Genomic DNA, 14,519 nt, shown 5'->3' on the forward strand with positions numbered 1-14,519 from the left:
TTTTTCAATGGCTTTCGTCTTCCAACAAAACTACTGTATACCTTCTTTCTTTTTGGTTAGTAAGAACTTGTTAACACTGAAGACAAAGAACAACATACAAGAGAAAGCTCAAGTGCAACTCTAAAAGCACAAAACCAACAAATTAAGGTAATACCACATAGAATCTGCTCAACTCTTCTCGCTTTGCTCTGTTCATTTTCTTCTTACGAATGTTTTCTGTTCCTTCTTTCAGGAGAAATGGATGCTGCTGCTATATCATTTGGAAGTTCTGCTTTATCTGCTTTCCTTCAAGTGGCGCTTGACAGAGTGGCTTCACGTGAGTTCCTGAATCTGTTTGGGGAACGAAAGCATGATGATAAAATTTTGAACAAGCTAAAGAGGAATCTGTGGTTGGCCCAGGCCGTGCTGAATGATGCTGAAAGTAAGCAGGCTGGATATGATGAGAAGTGGATGGATGAGCTTCAAGATGCAGTTTATGACGCAGATGACTTGCTGGATCAGATAAGCACGGAAGCTTTAAAAGTAAGAGTGGAGCATGAGCAAAAAAGTATGATCAACCAGGTAAGCACTTGCACATCATATTTGAGTAATGAGTTCCTTCAGGATATTACGCCTAAGATAGCAGAACTAGTTGATTTACTAGAGGAACTTGTACAAAAGTTAAAAATCCTAGGAACAGTAAAGATTGAGGTGAATAAACAGTCTCGTAGAGATTGTTCAATTTCTTCAATTGATGAAAATGGTGTATATGGTAGAGATGATGATAAAGAGAAGATGATTAAAATACTTTTGTGTGATGATAGACGGGGAAAAGGTAATACTGTGATCCCAATTGTTGGGATGGGTGGGATTGGGAAGACCACTGTTGCACAGCTGGTTTGCAATGATAAGCGTGTGAAGGTACATTTTGACGTTATAGCTTGGGTCTGCGTGTCTGAGGAGCACGACGTTATTAAGATAACAAAATCACTGCTTGAGGGATTAGGATCACTGTGTGAATCTATGGAAACCTTGAGCTCCCTTCAGGTAAAGTTGCAGCAAAGTCTAATCGGGAAGAAGTTCCTTTTTGTTCTGGATGATGTATGGAACAGTAGCTACAGTGACTGGGAGATGCTGAAGAGTCCTTTCAGTAGTGGGAAACAAGGGAGCAAGATCATAGTGACAACACGTGATGAAAGAGTTGCACTAATGATTCGTAATGGGCCTATTCATTTTTTGGATTTGATATCAGACGAAGATTGCTGGTCTTTGTTTGAGAAGCATGCATTCAGGAATGAAGATTCCATGAGAAATCAAGAACTTGAGGTGATAGGTAAGGAGATAGTAAAGAAGTGCAAAGGACTGCCTTTGGCTGCTAAAGTTGCTGGAGGACTCTTGGGATCAAAAGGGACATTTAAAGAGTGGGAGGACATCTTCAATAGTGATGAATGGTGTCAGTCCAATAGCAAAGATGGCATCCTACCTGCCTTGAGGTTGAGCTACATTCATATGCACTCGCATTTGAAAAGGTGCTTTGCTTACTGTGCATTATTTCACAAAGATTACAAATTCAAAAAGGAAGAACTAATTCTACTGTGGATGGCCAACGATCTTTTGGAGCACCCTGGAAATAATAAAAGGATTGAAGATGTAGGTGATGAGTACTTCTGTGAATTAAGGCAGAGAGCATTTTTTCAAAAGTCAAGTGATGATAGTTTCTACATGCATGATCTCATCAATGATTTGGCAAACTCTGTTTCAGGGAAGTATTATGTCAGGCTAGAAGATCATCACCAGCAACAGAGCCTAGTAAATAAAGTAAGACATTTCTCGTATACTTGCGGCTTTTGGGATGTATACGAGAAATTCAAGCAGTTGAGGCAGGCCACACATTTGAGGACATTCCTTCCAATACGGAAGGATAAGCTATACATCCGTCCTATTAGTAAAAATTTTTTGCATGAAATAGTGCCCAATTTGAGCTCTTTAAGGGTGCTGTCTTTGGCTGGTTATTCACTCCCTTATTTGCCTGATTCAATTCAGCGTTTGAAACAACTGCGACTCCTAAATCTCTCTCTCACAAATATAGAAAATCTACCTGATTGGGTATGTACCTTCTATAATCTGCAGACCTTGTTGCTTTCAGACTGTAAGAATCTGGAGGAGTTGCCTGATGATATGGGAAAATTAATCAACTTGCGCCACCTTGATATTACAGGAACTCCATTGAAAAAATTGCCAGCACAAATTGGTGAACTGAAATGTCTTCAAGTCCTGACGACTTTTGTTTGTAACAAGGATCCTGGCCTAATGATTGAAGATCTAGGCAAACTTTGTAATCTTCGTGGGAAATTAACTGTTTCTGGGCTAGAAAATGCTGGTAATGGGCTTGATGCTACATTGGCCAATATGAAAGGAAAAAAGCATCTTGAAGATCTGTCGCTAGAATGGAATGGCACTGCTGATGATTCTCAAGAGGCAATAGATATTCTTCAAAAGCTACAACCTAGTTCAAGAATAAAACGTCTTGAAGTCAAAGGATATGGAGGGACAAGATTTCCGGATTGGCTTGCAGACCAGTCATTCCACAACGTCGTATCAGTGATCCTCTCCAGATGTTCAAATTGCTTTTGCTTACCAGCTCTCGGGCAGCTGCCTTCTTTGAAGTTTCTCACAATTGCCGATATGGGTAAAATTTCAATAATCGACATGCAGTTTTATGGGAATGGTTCTGTCTTTGAAATATTTCAATCTCTCCAAATATTGAGAATTGAAGAAATGCCTGAATGGAAGGACTGGCTTGTGCCCAGAAAGGGTGTGTTTTGTGGCCTTCAAGAGCTCCACATAATTAATTGCCCTAAGTTGGTTGGTGATCTTCCCAAGCAGCTTTTGTCAGTGAGAGAATTTGAGCTTTCTGGATGCCCAGGTCTTGTACTTTCAGATGGTCGATTCAGTATGTTTAATTCCTTGGATCTCTATTCTCTCAAGATATTGAAAATCTCCAATATGCCCAGTTTGGAGGACTTCACATCTGAGCTCAAAAAGTTAACTGGTCTTGAAGACTTTGAGATTGGGAATTGTCCAAGATTGACATCTATTTGGTCCATGCCCCTTGACATGGGGCGCCTGCCAGCTAGCTTGAAAACCCTTAAAATATCTGGATGTCCGCAATTGCAGTTCCTTCCAAAGGATTGCTTCTTTGGGTCTCTTGAGCAATTAAGGATAAGAGAGGCTGGTGCTGGCGACACGCTGAAGGACCTCTCACTTGGTTTGCTACAGAAGATTCGTGATCTTGAAATTCAAGACTGTGAAGGCTTGGAGTCCTTGTCATTTGAACACGGGAGTGAAAATCTTGCATCACTTGGTTCCATTTTATTATGGGGCTGTGGAAATCTGAGGTCTTTCCTGCAAGAAGGATTGCCTGCTGCAAACCTAACGTGGATAATGCTCTATGGCTGCAAGAAACTCAAGTTACTACCAAAAGGGATGCGATCGCTCCTCCCATCTCTTCGACTTTTGTACATGTGGAATTGTCCCGAAATTGAATGCTTCCCAGAAGAGGGTTTGCCTTTCAGCCTGGAAACCCTTGAAATCTACAACTGCGAAATACTGATGAGCAGAAGAAGGGAGTGGAATCTGCAGACCCTTCCCTCCCTCAGAGAACTCATGATTGGTGAAACCCATCAGCAGTTGTTTCCTGAGGATTGGTTGCTGCCTTCAACTCTCAGAGTTCTTCGCATATATTTTCTTCATAATCTGGAAGCCCTGAATTATAAGAGCCTTAAACAGCTGATATCTCTTGAAACTCTGTGCATTTGGGGATGCCATCACCTGCAGTCGCTGCCTAAAGAGGGGCTTCCAAGATCTCTCTCGCAGCTCATAGTCTATGACTGTCCATTGTTAAAACCCCATTTAGATTGCGCAACTGGCCAAGACTGGCGCAAGGTTGCACACATCTCCTGTTTAATGGTGGATGGTGAATTTGTCCCGTGATAGGGTCAGATCATGCTGGATGCTTACTTTGTAGTATATATGCCTTTGATTTACAAATTGAATCCATTTTGTAACTTCTTTTCACTGCTATTGTTGAAGCTCATTAGCAAAAGGTTATGTTGTTTAATCCTGTTTGCTAGCTTTCACACCTCAGGGTATTGTTAGTTTGTAATATTTGTGCACGTAGCATAATTTTCATTAAAATTTTAATTTTATTTTCACGTGTCACATATCTATGCTTGCTAGTCTAAAAAAATCCCAGGTATGAGAAATGTTAATCCACTCTTTTTGTCGGCAAAACTATAAATAATAGGAAATAAGCTTGCAGAAAAGAGTTCCGCAAGAAACTTCAAACACATCAGAACAACCAACTTGGCATGCAAAGTCTAGGGAGAAGTTTGGTGGAAAAGATAATAGCTAAGACTAAAAAGCACAAGAATTTCCCCCACTCAGCTCATGACCAAGTCCTACTTTTCCTTCGTTCTGCTGACATTCTTCCGGGAAGCAATAGTATAGCAAATGTTTCTAATGATAGCTTGGACTATTGCTGAAGCAACGCATTTGGCAGAGCTAAACACAACTATATTTCTTCTTCCCCAAATTACAGCTGATAACCCACAAATAGCTAAACACAACTATATCTCTTGCTCTTCAAATCAAAACTGATGACCAACATATGGTGGGATAAAAACATAACATATAATTAGGATTATCCTACACAAAATGATACTCCCTCTATCTCATTTGATAGTTTTGTTTTTCTTTTACATCTATTCCAAATTATAGTCCATTTTTCAATTGAAAAATATAATTAACTTATAATTTCTCTAAAACACCCTTATTTAATGTACTTTATGATCAATGAGTATAATCTACTTTATTCATTAATTATTTGGATTCATGCCTTGAATGGTGTGACCTTTCATAGTATTGTTGTTACAGTGATTAGTCATACTCCTAATATTAATACAAGGGTATTTTAGAAAACTAATATGCTAGATTTACTTTTTCACAAATTAACTAATTTTTCTTAAATTATGTGAAAAAAAAACCAAGATTATCAAAATGAAACAGAGGGAGTACTTAAATTCAAAATGTCTAATTATTTGGGTTTCAACATTAACCACCACACTAAGGCGTCATCCACCAACCTTCTAACTTGATTCACAAAATTACTATTGGAGTAACAATATGTGCTCAGCCATTGAATTCCTGCCTGCCAATCTAACAACATTTATTACATATATTATATATTATTTAATCTATTATGTATAACCAATTATCTATTTCTAATGCCTATTAATGGTTGATGGTAAATTTGTCCCACGATCGATTTTGGTATGTGGGGTTTTAAACCATGGACTTCCTCGTATCAACACGTAAAAATTGGATTTAGGTTTAGATGCATAAATTTGGGCCAAGTGCTTATTAGTAGATTAACACGTAACTAAAGCCACGTGTTCAAAATGATTAATCCAAGTTATTCAATAGCCATGGCTCCAAGCTATAATACCTTTCCTTTCTTTCTCCCACCTCGGATCCAGGACAGGGGCCCCTCACAGTGACCCCCGCTCAAGGATTTTGAGTCCTTGTAATACCTGTCATAATCCAAGGGCCTCTGACTTTAATATCAACTGTCATGACATGGACCCAAAGATTGGGTCGAATAACTTGAGAGGTGAAACCATGGGTCAAATTATTTAACCCAAATTTTTCAATAGTCCATAACCCAAACTATTAAATCATTCCTTTCCTTCTGGCCCTTCCGGTGTGGGATAGGGGCCTCACAAAAACCTTGTTAGAAAAAAAAAAAAAGGACCAGAGAAGTAAGAAGAAAGAAAGAAAGCGGGTATGCCCTTCCAAAATTTAAATTCCCACACATATATTTTTAGAAATCAAACTTTGTCTCCCCAAGATTTTAAAAATTCTTTTATATCCTCTTAAGATAGTAAAAATTTCACTTATACCCTTAAAAAATTGGCTTTACACCCCAAAGGTTTTTACAAAAATGCTTGATTACTCCTTAGAATTATACAACTTTAACAGTCTTGGCCCAGCAAATCTTCGTGTTCAGGTTCTGGCAGTGACTCTAGTCAAGATTTTGTTCAATGGATGAAGAACTAACAAAACACATAGCTAGCGCATGCTGTTTTGCAATACGACAGATTTCTTGCACAAGAATAGTGTAGCACATAAGGTGTGATAATCATGAAATTATGTGATTAAATATTTTATTAAACAAAGGTTTGTAAAACTTGATTTTATGTCAATTTCTCAGAAGCTACAGTTTTTGATGAAAAGAAAGATGCAACTGCTCCATTTTCTTCATGCCTTTGTAGGATGTTGCAAAGGAGGACAGAAACTCGTATTTGGTAGAGAACCACTGCATACTGGATTCCCAGTTAAGCTGCAATACAGAAAATTGCAGAAAGAGGCTGAGAAGGGGAAAGAGGATGGAATTATATCATCCAAATTAACTAGGTAAGTAGAAGCAGGGGCGGAGCCATGTGTCTTTGAGGGTTGGTAATTTTCCCCCTCAATTTTTAAAAAATTACATCATAGACTCGAATATTTATTGAATCTTTCATTTTGTACCTTATTTGCCCCTTCCCCACCCCCCTCACCTCAATTTTGTAAAATTATCTATCTTAATTATATTGCCCCCCAACTTTATAAACTTAGCTCTTATATCCACATTTCTTTTTTAAGTTTTAGAATATTCTCTTCTCCATATGGAAATTTTGTAATACTTAATTTAAACAAAAGCGACGGATCTTTTTTACATCAAACATTGATGGCACCTTTTGCGAGGAAAGAACAGCACCTATATGATCATGTACTTTTTAATGGTACTTTTTCTAGCTTGGATTGATTTTGTTATTAAAACCATAACCTTAGGAGAGGTTAGTGTAATTTTGTAAACCTCAAGCGAGGTCAGTGAAATTGTTAAAAACCTCAAGAGAGGTTTCTGAAATTATCCCTTAAATGAATTGTTATTCAAGCGCCTGCAGGAGATGTTTTAGATAATTAGAATAAAAATTTGATCTTTTTCAAAATTTGAAAAAACAAAAACTGATTGCGGTCGAATCGACCTAGCAATTATGCCCAAAATCCAACAACTCACCCAACCCATCCACTAATTTGAGAGGTTAGGTTGGGTAAGTTGGGTTTTGGGTCAATTTTGGGTTGGGTAATAAAAACCCACATATATTTTGGGCGGTTTGGGTATTTATGTTGGGTACCCATTACCCAACTTAAGAAAAAAATAAATAGACAAATTAAAATAAAAAAACAAGAAATAATAATGAAAGTAAACACGTGCTTTATTCAATTTAGGAGTTGTATGATCGCGGAGCCAGAAAATTTGGATTTCTGAGGTTATGCCCCTTGGGTTGCTTGCCAGCCCTCCGAGTTCTCAATCCTAAAGGCCACCATGCTGGCTGTTTTGAACAATCTAGTGCTCTAGCATTTGCACATAACAATGCTCTACAGGCTGTCCTCCCCAATCTTGAACTCCTGCTCAAGGGTTTCAAATACTGCAACTCCAATTTCTATGATTGGCTCCTTGATAGGATTAATGATCCCACAAAGTATGGTAAGTTAACAATCCACAAGTGTATTTTAGTGTGTTTGTATGTGTCAAAATAAAGTATTTCAAAAGAACTTAAGAAGTGAGTGTGTGTTTGTATCTGTGAGTGTTTTAGTGTGTGAAAATATGTTTATCTATTTGAAAATATGTTTATTTGTGTGAAATTTTTTTTTATTGTATGTGAAAATGACAGATATTGCACACCACCATTTAGCTATTGCAATTCTTTTCCTGATAGCAGGTCACATGTATAGGACCAACTGGGGGTATTGGTCATGGTCTGAAAGATATTTTAGAAGCTCACAAAGGTCCATTTACAAGTCATGTATCAAAATCTATTAATTAATATATTGGGTCATATTTGGATCATGGGTTTGAGTTAACCCAATATGACCCAACCCAAAATTAACCCAATCTAAAGTTGAGCGGGATGTAACCCATTTAAATGAAAACTCAATATTAACCCACCCAAAACCCGTCCAACCCACTCAATTACCAGGTATACGGTCGATATACTTACACAACTAAGAATTGAGGCAAAGTGAAAACGCTCTTGGGTACCTCTCCATAGAGTGGTCCATTGTGGATAAACCTGAGCATCATGTTAAAGTAGGTGGCAATGCTAGCAGAACGATAATCTTCCTGCCATAGCAATTTTTATTTAAATACTAATATTATCCTTAATTAGTCAACCCATATATTCTCATTGATCTTGTTGGCCCCATTGTCCACTAATTACTCTTTTCATTCTCTCTCTAATTAATTGACTGGGTTGCCTTCTTCTTCTTTCTCTTTAATTTATTTATTTATTATTTTCACAATTCACTGATTTGGTTTTGAGTTTTTTTTTTATCAAATCTTTTCTTATATTGTAATTCTTTTGCTTTAAAGTGCTCTTAGTTTTTATTTTCAAAGTTGTCTTCAATTTTTTTTTTTTGCCAATACAACGTGATTTAAATCAAACAACTAACAATCTAAATGAAAATAATCCAAAAAAAAAATGTAAACACATTTTTGTTCAATATTTATGGGTGTAGAACATAATGTAATTTAAAATTACTTTAATCTAGTTATTAAAAAATATGGACACATGTTGAAGTCAAGATTCATATAATAATTGAACAACTCATGATTTACTCCTATGCAAGCAAGAAGTCACAATCTTACTCATGATTTATAATTGAACCCAATTTCATAGTAATACAAATCCTAAAAAAAAACTCTATACAGAATATATAATTTGATAGTATTGGAGTGAATTGCCAAAAAAAAAAAAGAGAAAATGAAAAAGTACAATATTACTATAATTGCAACAAAAATTATCAAAAGATGAGAACTTGAATCTCACTATAATTGCAACAAAATTGCATCCCAAATTTAATCAAAATTTATGATCACTCCAAAAAACTGTAAGCAAAGATTATTTGATAGAAAACATAATGGAATAAAACCAAAAAAGAAAAGAAGTAGGAAAAAACTTACTGATAGTGATGGAGAAATAGCAAAAGGAATGTGGAGAAGAATATTATGCAAATCTTGAACCACAAACTGCAAAGGTCTCAAGAAAATGAAAAAAAATTGTAAAATCGGAAAAATGCAGAGAGATCGGAAGGTGAGAATGGGAGGGGAGGTGAGAGAGAAAAAAAAAACTCGTTGCTGCGAAAGACGAAGAAAAAGAGTAATCAGTAAACAATGAGCCCAAATAAAATTAATGAAAATATATGACGTTGACTGACAGGTTGTCGAAGCCTGTGCAATAATAAAACCTGCTCAAACTAAAATTAATTTCTGTAGATAGTGGTAAGCAGGGTCGAATCCACAGGGACTGGGAGTAATTGTTTCTTTTTAAATTCACAGTGACAAAGGGGGTGTTTTTATCTCAGGGGTAACAATTTAAGCAATCCAACTAAAAGTAAAATAATAAAAATAAAATAGCCAACTAGAAATTAAATAACAATTTACTAAAATCAGAGGATCTAGCCGAGGAATAACTTCAGCAATGGTTCACCTAGTTGATCATTGAAGCAAAGGCAATTCCAATTATTCATCAATAAATAGGTTATAACTACCAAACAAGCGATGGCAGTCAACCCCTCCTTACTGTGTCGGTGATCAAGGTACGCCCGTTAATCACTGCTCTAATTGAGAAATAATCCTAGGTACGCCCATAGAATTTAATTCCCCAATTGACTTACGTATTAGAGGAGCCCTATTCTAACCAAATAACACACTACCAGGGTTATTTTAGATTAGCCCGCGTACCCCCCTGACACGAATCCAATCATGCCAGTTATCACTATTTTGAGACAATTAAACAATTACGGATTTAACGTCCCAATTGACAATAGATTATCGAATTAACTAATTATCCGGATCCAAGATAATCAATTAATTAAACAATCATGAGCACTGTAACCAAGGAATATGCGAATACCAATAAATAAAGGAAAAAGATTAAATTAAATCGATCTCACAATTTTCAGGCAATCCAGAGCCTTCGTTGCTCCTTGACTAGAATTGGAAAATTAGTTCATAATTGCTGAACTAAACCCACCAGAAATTGTAGCAAAGGCTGCGGTCATCAATTGGGAAGCTGGGTGAATTCAATTCGTCTATTCAATAAAGAAAGGAAGCTACGAGAGTCCACTGAGTGTGTTCGCTTTTGTCCGACATTCGGAGAAGAGAAATTGAATAGGCAGAATCAAAGACAAAAGCTAAGCTCCTCAGCAATCTTCATACGTAAGAAAAAAACTAGCTAACAAAAACTAAGAAGAAAAGTCAACAACTGCGGCTAAGCTACAAGACGAAAAGACTAAGACTAAAGCCAGCTCTACTCTGCAATTCCTATATTTCCTATCTAAGTGCTTACTCCTCCTGTGCGGCGTCCGCCGCACGAGAGAAAAAGAAGACTCTGAGGTTTGCTTTCTTTTCCCTTTTTGTAGTTGCTGTCTTCGGTCAAAATTACCAAAAAGGTCATGCATCTCCTTGTTTCAAGAATGCCCTTGATTGCCTGCTATTTGAACTCTTTCCCGATGACTGTCAAATTGGCCTTGATTGTGACATTTTTATTCTACTCCCTGAAATAAATGCAAATTACGAAAAGTGAGTAGAATCTAATAATTAATTCACATTGGGTTAAGTAATAGGGGAAATTAATTATAAAATAAATGATAAAATTACAACCTATCAATTCCCCCCACACCTAAACCATGCTTGTCCTCAAGCATGAGAACAAGAAACAAACACCAATATTTGATAGTGGCTATTGCTCTATCCAACAAATTGCCAAGATACCAAGAAAAATAATATTCAAGCATCAATGGTCAAGTCCAAGAAACATCACTCCGGTTAGCTTCTAAACCATAAACTCTTCCAATTTCAGGTTAACTAATCTAAGAAAAAGGAATGACGCATAACATTTATCAGCAAATGGTCCAACTATTAACCAAGATCTCAACATTAAATCCATAATTCGGCAAGCTGACTTTTATTACACACTAACACAACCTTCACTTTTTTTCACGTTTTTCTACTTTTCTTTTTTTTTCTTTTCTCAATAGTAACAAAAGACTTAGTCGCTAGCCATTAGAGCCTTTTGATAGGAACCCGGTTACTCAGCTTCTATCGCCACGTGACCACGTACTCATAGGAACTACTACCTTTTGACGCGAGAATCAACACTTTTAGGTGCAGATCCCCGGTTACTCAGTAGTAACTAATAGCGGAGTACAGTCAAGTTTATTCATAGCTAAAAATCACAAAAACTCAATATAACACAAGAACTAAAAGAAAACTTGCATCAGCTAGCCTCATTTTCAAACATGGAGAACTAAGGTTAATAACCGGACCAATTCACATGAAAATGCCAATAATCATTCCCTATGCCTAGGATAGTTAACCAAAAATTATAAGAGTAAAACAATCATTGATATTCACCAAAGAGATATTTTTGGATTCAACCACATTAACTTGGTACCCTTTTATTATTAAAACTTGGCAAAAGTAGAAATAGAGGCAATAATCCAACATCAAACCTTGGCATGCACTTACGAACCAATCACTAAAAAGAAGAAAAAATGAACGAGAGGTGGACAAATAACAAACTAAAAATAAAGAGCTAGTATAGCTGTCCCCCCCACACCTAGATCCTACATTGTCCTCAATGGAGGGAATAAAGCAAGTAAAGTGAAAAGGACAACGAAACTTCCCTCTCGAGTGGCTAAGGGGTCGGCGGGAACAGCGGAGGGGCACCGATGTGGTGAGACATCAAGTCAACCAGCAAATGCCAAACTCTGTCCACCCAAAATCTCAACAAAGTCTCCAATAATGTGCTAAATCCAGCAATATCAGTTCAGGACTTTAGTAATAGCAGCGCAGTCACAAGCCCTTGGCGGTCAATCAGATCTCTAACCAAATAGAGTTAACAAGTACTCACACCCTTACCATTGGTGCAAATCGCAATTCAAAATCAATGAGATTGCTATAGCAAAGCAGATCAGTAGTAAAGCAATAACCCCAAGTGTTAATCTAGTCACAAGAAAGATTCTAAACCTCTAAAGAAGAGCAACATGCGACTAGAATTCCAATGAATAGAGCAAGTAGAGGAACCGTAGGTGGGAACCCAGTCCACCGAAGTCAATAAACAAACGCAGGAAACAAATAAGTTCGTAAATGAGTCAACAAATTGCACAAATGATCAGACCAAAATCACAGACACTGCTCCTCCAAATCAGCAATATAAACCAACATCCAAAATGACATCAAAAACTCGATTAAAAACTACTAATGCCAACAAGGAATGCAGTTGCCGAATTAAATCAACCAAAATTTCAACAAGCACAACACTGGCCGAGATTCTTCCCAAAATATCACAGACAATTGTTAAAATTCCAGCCCACCCAAGAACTTCAACAATTGCACCCAAAAGCTCAACAATTGCCCCCAGCAGTCAACAAGTCAACAAGTCAGGCAACAGTAGTGCAGTGATTCGGCAATAATGACTCAATATATACCCTCAACTGGCAATCAGGCATCTACCCACAAAAGCAAGTGAAATTATCTCAATGACCTAATGGTTCACCACACAGAATTCACTTCCACCCAACGAAATAGTTGAAGTCACTAAGATGAACACGTTAGTTAACCGTCACAGAAAATTCTAACAAGCAAACCAGCTCCTAACAGGGCAAATTAAGCAGCACAAGCTCCTGATTCAATAGGCAATATTAGAAATAACTCAACCAGAATCCCAAAAGAAACCTCAACGAACTTAGTAGTTGAAAGCAATGGTCAGAATATTTCTCAGCAATTCAATTAGATGCACCCAACTGGAGGAAGCAATGTAAATAGCATAGAAACTTCCCAATTTAACAAACAAGTGCAATATTTCAGCTTACCCAAAATTTCAACAAATGGCTCCAGTCGGCCAATTAATTGCATAATTTCACCCAACCCAAAAGAAATAACACAATTGAAGAAATAACTCCCAACAGTCAACAATACTACTATTAAGCAACCCCAGCAACCCCAAGCAATATCAAGAAATTTGGGAGACAACTGCCAAATACCTTCACCGTAGAGGGTAGCCTAACGAAATGGGACAAAAGCGGGGAAGGGCCGAGGGAGGCGTGCCTCGTGTTCTGAAGCGGCAGTGGCGCTGGGGGCGGTGTGGCTGCTCGAGTGGCGCTGTGGTGCTCGGCGTACGGTGGAGCTGGCGGACTAGGCAGCGGCGGAGCGCCTGGGTTGGTGACTGCTGGTTGGAGATTGTTGAAATTAGTGCTGCAGTCCCGCGCGCTTGGATGTTTGGCCGCGCACATCAGCGGCGGCGGCGAGCAGTGATGGATCTGCTGGTAGGAGCGACTGAGCGACGGGCGAAGTCGCGGGATGTGTGAAGAGGCTGAGCCCACACCAGTGGCTGCCGAGCTAGAGCTGTAGGGATATGCGGCGCGCGCGAAGAGCTTGCTGCGGCAGCAGCGGCGCGCGGCGGTGGTGGAGAGAGAGCTGGTGGCAGACAGCAGCAGAGAGAGAGAGATGGTCGCGGCTGTGAAGTGGAGAGGTGGAGTGCGCGGCGCAGCAGGCTGCGGCGCGCAGCCATGGTGGCGTGCGGGCTTCGGCCGACACAGAAGGAACAGGGGAGAAGGAAGAAAGAAAGAAGAAGAAAGAAAGAAAGAAAAAAGAAAGAAAAGAAAGAAAAGAAAAAGAAGGAAAAAGAAATTTTTTCTTTTTTTTTTTTTTTGAAAAACTGAGCTACCGTGAAAAAGGGGAAAAAAAATCTTTTTTTTTTCATTTTAGATTTTTTTTTTTTTCAGGGAAAGACTTTCCTTTTTTTTTTTTTGGGTGGAAAATTTTTTCATATATCATCTCTTTTTTTTTATTTTATTATTGACAAAATTTATTTTTGAAATTCAAAAGTAGTGATTAACAGGAAATCAATAATCGTTCTTGAGTTTCTTTGAATACTTACCTTTCCCGCGAACGTGACGCGGGCACGTCAAGAGAGCAAGAGAGCTCCCAGAAGTTTCTGGTCGTGAGCTTCCTGCACATCACCACGCGGGCGCGTCATGAGGGCAAGAGAGCTCCCAGAAGTTTCTGATCGTGAGCTTCATGCACGTCACCACGCGGGCGCGTCATGACTGAAGGGCACCTATAAATCAGCAAAAACGAAAACTGAAACCCAAAATCAGTCGAATTCAAGGAGAGCACATCTAAACTACCACACGAAAATGAACAAACAATTAAAAGGAACAATTGGGTTGCCTCCCAAGGAGCGCCTTTCTTTAATGTCTTTGGCTAGACATTATCATGTTTTGCTCATGGAGGATAAAATCTTGTGGCTCGTCTTACTGCTTCATCCTCTATATAGTCCTGATAACCCTCGTAAATAGAATAATCCTTGAGCATACGAGCTACGGGCTTCCATGGACTAGTGAATGGCGCCAAACGAGTCGATGATAATTTG

General features: G+C 38.2%; 1 protein-coding gene across 1 annotated transcript; it reads left to right on the top strand.

The window, feature by feature from the left end:
- Positions 1-237: 237 nt before the first annotated feature.
- On the top strand, positions 238-3,972 carry LOC113774383 (putative disease resistance RPP13-like protein 1). Its single transcript, XM_027318926.1, has one exon. It carries the CDS (start codon positions 238-240, stop codon positions 3,970-3,972), a length of 3,735 nt encoding a protein of 1,244 aa, XP_027174727.1.
- Positions 3,973-14,519: the final 10,547 nt, after the last annotated feature.

Source organism: Coffea eugenioides, chromosome 6, assembly GCF_003713205.1.
Source record: "Coffea eugenioides isolate CCC68of chromosome 6, Ceug_1.0, whole genome shotgun sequence".
In the NCBI taxonomy this organism is placed as follows: domain Eukaryota; kingdom Viridiplantae; phylum Streptophyta; class Magnoliopsida; order Gentianales; family Rubiaceae; genus Coffea; species Coffea eugenioides.

Bases quoted from the DNA above. Each gene is read 5' to 3' on its own strand.
- LOC113774383 (XM_027318926.1), top strand. From the start codon at position 238: ATGGATGCTGCTGCTATATCATTTGGAAGTTCTGCTTTATCTGCTTTC.